General features: G+C 37.4%; 2 protein-coding genes across 3 annotated transcripts in view; both read left to right on the top strand.

Annotated features, from left to right (window-relative positions):
• LOC105121448 (protein MOS2-like) overlaps positions 1–529 on the top strand; it is an 8,924-nt gene extending 8,395 nt beyond the window's left edge. The window contains exon 2 of one of the 2 annotated variants that reach the window (XM_011020092.1): positions 98–529. The gene's annotated coding sequence lies outside the window, so the exon portion shown is untranslated. Of the gene's footprint in view, positions 1–80 lie in introns of both variants that reach the window. The other variant, XM_011020093.1, reaches the window with a different exon arrangement.
• A 1,581-nt stretch (positions 530–2,110) lies between these two features.
• LOC105121447 (neutral alpha-glucosidase C-like) overlaps positions 2,111–8,042 on the top strand; it is a 10,227-nt gene continuing 4,295 nt past the window's right edge. Inside the window, exons 1-16 of the mRNA XM_011020091.1 lie at positions 2,111–2,191; positions 2,485–2,779; positions 2,898–2,966; positions 3,050–3,187; positions 3,278–3,395; positions 4,206–4,288; positions 4,521–4,616; positions 4,809–4,977; positions 5,066–5,208; positions 5,282–5,368; positions 5,608–5,793; positions 6,182–6,349; positions 6,649–6,769; positions 6,875–6,944; positions 7,534–7,621; positions 7,691–7,811. Coding sequence (XP_011018393.1) covers positions 2,486–2,779; positions 2,898–2,966; positions 3,050–3,187; positions 3,278–3,395; positions 4,206–4,288; positions 4,521–4,616; positions 4,809–4,977; positions 5,066–5,208; positions 5,282–5,368; positions 5,608–5,793; positions 6,182–6,349; positions 6,649–6,769; positions 6,875–6,944; positions 7,534–7,621; positions 7,691–7,811 — 1,951 coding nt within the window. The 5' untranslated portion in view covers positions 2,111–2,191; position 2,485. The remainder of the gene's footprint in view (positions 2,192–2,484; positions 2,780–2,897; positions 2,967–3,049; positions 3,188–3,277; positions 3,396–4,205; positions 4,289–4,520; positions 4,617–4,808; positions 4,978–5,065; positions 5,209–5,281; positions 5,369–5,607; positions 5,794–6,181; positions 6,350–6,648; positions 6,770–6,874; positions 6,945–7,533; positions 7,622–7,690; positions 7,812–8,042) is intronic.

Genomic DNA, 8,042 nt, shown 5'->3' with positions numbered 1-8,042 from the left:
AGTAAGCATATTGAACTCAAGCTTGCTTTGATTTCTGAGTTTTTTTATTGCCGCTTATCTTTCTGATTTAACAATTTTAGCTCTGATATGTCTGCAGGGTGAGTGCTGATGCATAACACAGAAGGAGCATGTTCAGATTTTTCCGATATTTGATCGTGGAGTCCCAAAGTTTGCCCATTCCTGTACACAACTATTGCCTTCAGTTGTCATGTAATTGCTCTTTTGGTTTGATGTAGTTACATGACATTCTGCAACAGGATTAAGATCAGTCAGATGGAGAGACCTTCCTCGGTTTAAAGATCTGAAGCAACATGTCATTAGCCATTTTCAATGGAAAAAACGAAATTAGAAAAGCTAGATTGCCAGTTTAATTGCTATACTTGCCTAATTGGTTATCTGAATGCAGATTGCATTTGAAATGGTAATGGCGACTGCAATGTAAACTGATATTGACTCCATGGCTTGTGTGTAGAATAAATACAATTGTAACACTAGTTGGTATAACAATGCAGTAAAAGAGATCACATTGGCTCAGTTCTAGGTGCGATCATTTTCGATTCGGTTTGGTTTTTATTTTTAAAAACAATCAAAACAACTAAATTGAAAGGAAAAAAAAGACCCAAACCAAACTAGAAACGGTCCAAACTGATCGGTTTCAATTTGGTTTGGGTCTGGTTTTTGAGGCCGAAAACCAAAAAAACCTATAGATATTTTTTGAAAACTGCTTTTATTTTTTTCTTTCATTCTCCTTTTAACAGACTTAGTTTTTGGCTTTATAGGAACAACAAGATCATAACATGGAGGAACTTCCTGAGTCTGCATTTCCTTTCTCTTAAGAGAATGGAACCAAATCCATGTTTCTTCATATCAAAAAAGAGCATACTAGGGTCCCTTTGGATTGGTAGACGACAATTTTGTTTTGGGGGTATAACCAGCCCGAATCCAAATGGATTTTCCGAGGGTGTTAGATCGTCTACTGGGAGTCACAATTCTCTCCCCTTCTTCTAGGTTTTTGCTTAAGTCTGCCATTTTTTTTGAGATAGGAGCAACTATGTCACTGTGACGTAAATGAAAATTGAAAAGGTTGGAGAAGAGAGGGTGGCTGTGTGAAAAGAAAAGCAGATAAATAGTTTGCTATGGTTGTTAAAACGAAAAGTAATGGGAGAAGACGACTTGTAGCTTGGACTGCTTGCTTTATTTTTTATTTTTATTTTTAAATTTTAGACATATCAAAATTGAAAATCAAACTAAACTAAACTATTTTCTAAATATTTTAATCAGTTCAATCAATTTTTTTATTGGTTCAGTTTTTTCAAGTAATTTTTGGTTTATCAAATTTTTTACACACCCCTCCTTAATGTGTACCTGCTTCCCAACAAAGAAGAAAGCGTTGAAGCTGCCTCGTGAACATTGATCCGCGTGAAACAGGACAGTGTATTACACCCCCTGAGTGAAAACTAGACATTTTTTCAAGACTAACACCGCCGTGAAACAGCATAGAGTCGACCGGATGTGTTTAACCAAGGCAATGAAGCATGGAGTTTACACATGCGGTCGAAGCACAAGAGTGTTGACATAATTTCTTAGAGATTCTCGTCGATTTTTAGTTTTCAAATCCCTCTTTCGCAGAGATCAAATCTCCTTTGGTCAGGTAAATCATTTTTCAGGGTGAAAAATATTGCAACTTTCACGTCCCACTTCCTTTCCTCGTATGCTGCGGTGTCCATCAGCAGTATTTTCCGAAAGCTGATTCTTTGCCACAACGTCCAAAAAGAGAGGCGAAGGAGAAAGTGGCAGTTCCACGTGCTCCCTCTATTTACCTACCAAATTATGTGTATGGTTTGCAGTGTGACAGAGTGATTATTGTGATGGTGATTGTTTTTTAAATAATTTTTATATTGTAATATATATTAATAATTTTTTTATTTTTTGAAAATTATTTTTAATATTAATATATTAAAATGATTCTGGCGTTTCCCATGGAAACACTACTGGTGGTCTGTAGTGGACAACAACGTTGACTAACACCGACAATCTCAAGTTTAGGCATCATCATAAACTCCATCCTCCTCACCTCTTGTCCACTTCAACAACCACCTGTACACCAGCCGTTACATTCGCTTCCAGGTTCTTCTTTCTCAACCATCACCCGACCATCGCTTTTTTACTTCTGCTTTTTGATTGAGTTTAGGTAGGAAATATTAATTTGGGAATCACCTGGTTGAAGTTTTGAAATATCAGGTTCATGTTAGTTCAGTTTTATATATGATGCATGCATGCGGAAGCGTACCCACTCTCTGATTTTTTTTTTACCAATTAATTCTATTGATATAGGAATCATTATTTTGATATCTAAGATCATTTAGCATCCTTCATTTCCTTTAATTACTGAAGCAGTGCTTCATTTGTCCGTGACTATTTTTTTTAATTGTGCTTCTTTCACTGTTTGATTGATTGAATTTCTCTTCAAACTTTGGCATGCAGAATGAGGAGGCTTAATAAGAAGTTAAGTTGCAGGGGATTGATGTCAAAAATGGCTGATCATGATCAAGCTAAGGTAGTCGCTGCTGATTTTGTCTCGGGGGATATGATTTTTCAGCCTATCTTGGAGGATGGGATTTTTCGATTTGATTGTTCTGCAGAAGCTAGAGCTGCTTCATATCCCAGCCTTTCATTCATCCGTAGCAAAGATAGGGACACGCCAATCATGAGTCGCAGTGTTCCTTCATATACCCCTACTTATGAATGTGTTTCTGGGAAGCAGAATGTTAAATTCGAGGTGGGTAGTTACAGATTTCCCGTATTTGTACCCATCTAAATGTAAATTTGAAATCTTTTATGTTCATATTTTTGAGTTATTCCGAGTTTGACAGCTTACAATTTGTTTGGGGGTTTAGTTTCCTGATGGCACCACCTTTTACGGAACTGGAGAAGTTAGTGGACAGCTTGAGAGGACCGGAAAAAGAGTAAGTGTTTTTGTTTGATGCAACAGCCCTGATTGGTTTGTTTTTTGTATGTGGTTCTTTACATAGAAGATATTTTAATGTAGGTTTTCACATGGAACACGGATGCATGGGGTTATGGTCCTGGAACTACATCATTGTACCAGTCACATCCTTGGGTGCTGGCTGTTCTTCCAAATGGAGAGGCGTTAGGGGTTCTTGCAGACACCACGCTATGCTGTGAGGTGATGTGCCAATAATGAAAACATTTTTTATTGTTTTATCCCTTGTATGTTTCCCTAATTCTAACATTCACCCTTACCATCAATAAGCAGATTGATCTGAGGAAGGAATCAATAATTCAGTTCATTGCTCCATCATCGTACCCTGTTGTTACATTTGGTCTTTTTGCTTCTCCCACAGATGTTCTGAAATCTTTGTCTCACGCCATTGGTAACTTCCTAACCATTTTAGATTTGATTTGCTTCTTGAATCTGTTCTCTGGTTCAATTGCTATTTTTATGGATGTCCTGTTAATTGTCAGCTCATTTCATGTGTTATTGCATTTGTTCCATTTACTTATTGTGTGTGTTTATGGAAAGAAAATATATTGTAAAAAATGGACTCTTACTTTACTGTTACAGTTAGAGAGGATTTTTGGTGACTTGATCTTTGTTTTTTGGGTTTTGGAATTGTTTTGGTGTTTCTGATGTTTTGATCTGGGGTTTCTTATGTGATAATGGCTTTTGTTATGAGCATGTAGAGAGGCTTGTGGAGAAATTAGAGAGTAGAGAAATGGGAATCAGTGTATATCCTCTTCCTTATCAAATAATAGTGGAGGGGTAATGGCAAATTGACTTTTGAATTGGCTAAAATGAAGAGAAATATGTGCGGGATGAGGAGAGAATATAAAAGGTTGAAATGATGGAGTGGGCTGCATAATGATGGCGGCTTAACTGCCATGAAACAGTGGGGATCTTGCTAGGGGCAGGCTCCTAAGATGATGGGGGCATGGAACTTTGCCAAAATGAGAATTTGAATTAATTTGGCATTACTGACGAGTGACAAGGGTTTTCAGTTCACAATGGATGGCTTTCTTCTTTCCTTTTTTTAATCCTTAAATTTGGAACATCTAAGACTATTTTTGACACTTTGTGGGCTAGAAACCATTCAGTAACAGCCAGAGCAGACGCTAGGATTTTATTTTATTATATTTGAAAAAATCTGGTTTGCTAGTTGTTTATGCTGTGTCACTTTCCTCAGGAACTGTTTTTATGCCTCCAAAGTGGTCATTAGGCTATCAACAATGCCGGTGGAGCTATGATTCAGATGAGAGAGTTCGCGAGGTGCACTTTTTTAGCATTCATGCATGTAAAATGTTAACTATTACAGGATTTCAAGCTAGTCCCCTGCTCTGATCTTTTCTTCTTAGCTGTGGAAGGACAGTTTTCAATGTTATCTTCCCAAAGTTCTGTTCACCCCATATTAGAGGCCCTCAATTGCTTAAAATTGTTTACTTCATTCATATTATTTGACATTGTATATCTGTTCTGGCTGCTGAGCCTTGTAAATTTGCAGATTGCCAGAACTTTTCGAGAGAAGGGCATACCATGTGATGTTATATGGATGGATATTGACTACATGGATGGCTTTCGCTGTTTCACATTTGACCAGGCATGTGCTTTGCTTGAATGATCCTTTGTTGACAAGTTCATTGTATTTGAGAAGAGGGCTTGGATTTTTATTTGGGGTGGGAAGGGGTTTCACTAATGGAAAGGACATCAGTTTAGTTTCGATGTTTAATGAGGGGTAGATAAAGGAAATATTTATTGAATTATAATGTCATATTATAACTAATATTTTCAGGAACGTTTTCGAGATCCACAATCTTTGGTAAAAGATCTCCATGATGATGGATTTAAAGCTATTTGGATGCTTGACCCTGGTATCAAGAAAGAAGAAGGATATTTGATCTATGACAGTGGTTCTGAAAATGATGCATGGATCAAGAAAGCAGATGGGGAGCCATTTGTTGGTATGAATGTAGCATAGCATGCTTTAGTAATGACCCTTAATTTTCTTGCATTTACATTGACAAGTTATGGTTTTATTGCCACGTCCAGGGTGGGTATGGCCTGGGCCCTGTGTTTTTCCTGATTTCACACAATCAAAAGTTCGCGCTTGGTGGGCTCGTTTAGTTAAAGATTTTACATCTAATGGTGTTGATGGCATATGGAATGATATGAATGAGCCAACTGTTTTCAAAGTAATTCTATGCTTCTTTCTCAAGCCTTCCATTTCTGGATGTCATTTCTTGGTCTCATTACTTTGCTTTTCAGACTGTTACAAAGACGATGCCTGAGAGCAATTTACATCTAGGAGATGAAGAAATTGGAGGTTGTCAGAATCATTCACACTATCACAATGTATTCCCCCAAAACTGTAATCTCTTTCCTCCCACTGTGGCAAGATAATGATATCTAAGAATGGGATGCCAGTGCTATTATTTTCTTCAGTATTATGCATTCTTGCCAGCAACCCTCTGGAAGAACTATTTCGTCTAATTTATGAACTGCTTGCTCTTCTGATGGTTTGTTTGCGTTCATCACTGTGAAGAAAATAATTTCTGAAATTCTAGTCATTCTTGTTGGTTTCTCACTTATAGGTATATGGCATGCTTATGGCAAGATCAACATATGAGGGGATGAAGTTAGCTAATGAAAATAAGCGTCCTTTTGTACTCACAAGAGCTGGATTTATTGGTAGTCAAAGGTATGCTGCAACATGGACGGGAGATAACCTTTCAAACTGGGAGCACATACACATGTCTATCTCCATGGTACTTCAATTGGTAAGCCTATTTTTTACCCAATGAGAAGTAGGTAAATTGACTTTGTTTTTCGCCTTTTAGTGTGTTATAAGTTATGCTTTTATCTATCTCATATGTGTCCCTAGATCCTCACATCATCATTTTTGTAATGCTTTGATTTTTTTCCCTTCCAAGGCTGAAGAGTCATTTCCTAATAGCTTCTCTTAAAGGCCATGTGTAAATGGTAACCCTTGGATTTGACCATTGGACCATATGTTATAAAATTTATTACTTGGTTTTGTTTCTTTAGAGAGAGAAACTGTTGTCAGAAAGGGAAAGTGCTCCCTTTTACAAAATGAAATTAAAAGTTTTACTTTCTCTTCTTGCAATAAGGTCATTTTCTCTAATTTAAGTTTTACACTATGGATAGGGACTCAGTGGTCAGCCACTCTCTGGACCTGATATTGGTGGATTTGCTGGAAATGCAACACCCAAACTTTTTGGAAGGTGGATGGGTGTGGGTGCTATGTTTCCTTTCTGCCGTGGGCATTCTGAAAAGAACTCAAATGATCATGAGCCATGGTCTTTTGGGGAAGAGGTTGGTGACACATGATTGCAATTTGATACCTCTAACTTATTTCTTACTTGCGATATGAACTTGGATGTTTCATTTTGTGCACAGTCTGGAGCAATTGATATTTGCAAGAACATTGTCATCTGTTGTAGCTGCTAAAAGTTTACCTTCTATATATGTTCCAGAATCGCATAACCTCTTGTTAAGATCATATGTTTTTATAGCTTTGTTGCCACCATAATTTTTCCATGTTGCTGGTTAATGTAGCTACTTTTTATGTTCTACGATCAATTTTTATTGCTTACTAACTTTAGTTCCATTAGTGTGAAGAAGTGTGCCGTCTAGCATTAAGGAGGCGCTATCGGCTTCTACCACATATATACACTTTGTTTTATTTGGCACACACAACAGGTATCCCAGTGGCAACTCCGACTTTCTTTGCTGGTACGGCCTTGTGCAGTTGAATAATCTTACTTCATTTAAGGAACTTCAGAATGTTTTTACATTCATTATGGTCACTTATTGTTTCGGTGTAAATTATCCATGCAGATCCGAAAGATCCTGGCTTAAGGACCACTGAAAATTCGTTCCTGCTGGGTCCTCTTCTTGTCTTTTCAAGGTTCTCATTCTCCTTATTTAAAGATTCATACTAGCTTAAATGTGTTTGATTTACTTCATTTCCTCTCACACCATGTGAGCTGGGTCGTAGTTTTAATTCAAATTGTAGATTTTAGATTGTAGATTAATAAGGCCATAAGAGGCAACAGTGTTATTGACAACCATTTTATCAGCGGGAAGGTTCATTAAGGGGGTAACTTATATGCATTATACACAGTTTAGAGATCAGTTGGCCAGTGTCTTTGTTAACTGTCTTGGTGATAAAATCTCTATATCTTGCAAGATGTGCTTGAGAGACACCTGTGCTGTTGTGCACCGTTTTGAGGGGCAGTGTTGGTTGGAGTATTTATATAATACTGTATATTTGCTTGCTTGATGCCTAACATTCTTGTAAGAAAGTAGAATATGCCCATACAGTATAATAGTTCTGTATGCATTGAGGAACAATTACAATGTCATCATCTTCACCTGTCGTAATTCTTTTTGGTTGTGTTTGTCTCTTGGGTGATAACTGGTAGAGCTTTTTGTAGATAGCGTTTTCTTGCAGCATCCCTATGCAATTCATACCAATCCTCTTTTATTTTCTTTAGCACCATTGCTGATCAGGGAACGGATAGATTGCATCCAGTGCTGCCCAAGGGAATCTGGTTGAGATTTGATTTTGACGATTCACACCCGGTATCTATTATTTTCATCTTGCTCTACTTCATCTAATTATATCTTCTTACTTACCTTTATATGTAACAGGATTTACCGACATTATATTTGCAAGGAGGATCAATAATTCCTTTGGCTCCCCCACATCAGCATGTTGGTGAAGCAAATCTATCAGATGACTTGACACTCCTTGTAGCTTTAGATCAAAATGGTATTTCTCACGCTTGTTAGTTTTTATAAAGGACAGGTGTTGAATTGTTTGCTCAAAGATGTGAAGTTTAATATGGCCTTATGATAGAAGTTTGATATATTGGACCTCATAAACTCCTAATTCCATTCATAAGCTTGGAAATTAGACTATGGCAAGCCATGGGGTTATAGGGTGTTAAGCGTGGTGAATTTGGATACTCTGAATAGTAACATGCACCCCCCCCTCCCCCCC

Source organism: Populus euphratica, unplaced genomic scaffold (assembly GCF_000495115.2).
Source record: "Populus euphratica unplaced genomic scaffold, PopEup_1.0 scaffold25.1, whole genome shotgun sequence".
NCBI classification, from domain to species: Eukaryota; Viridiplantae; Streptophyta; class Magnoliopsida; order Malpighiales; family Salicaceae; genus Populus; species Populus euphratica.
Note: the sequence above shows the minus strand (reverse complement) of the source record. Positions and strands in the feature narration are given on the sequence as shown.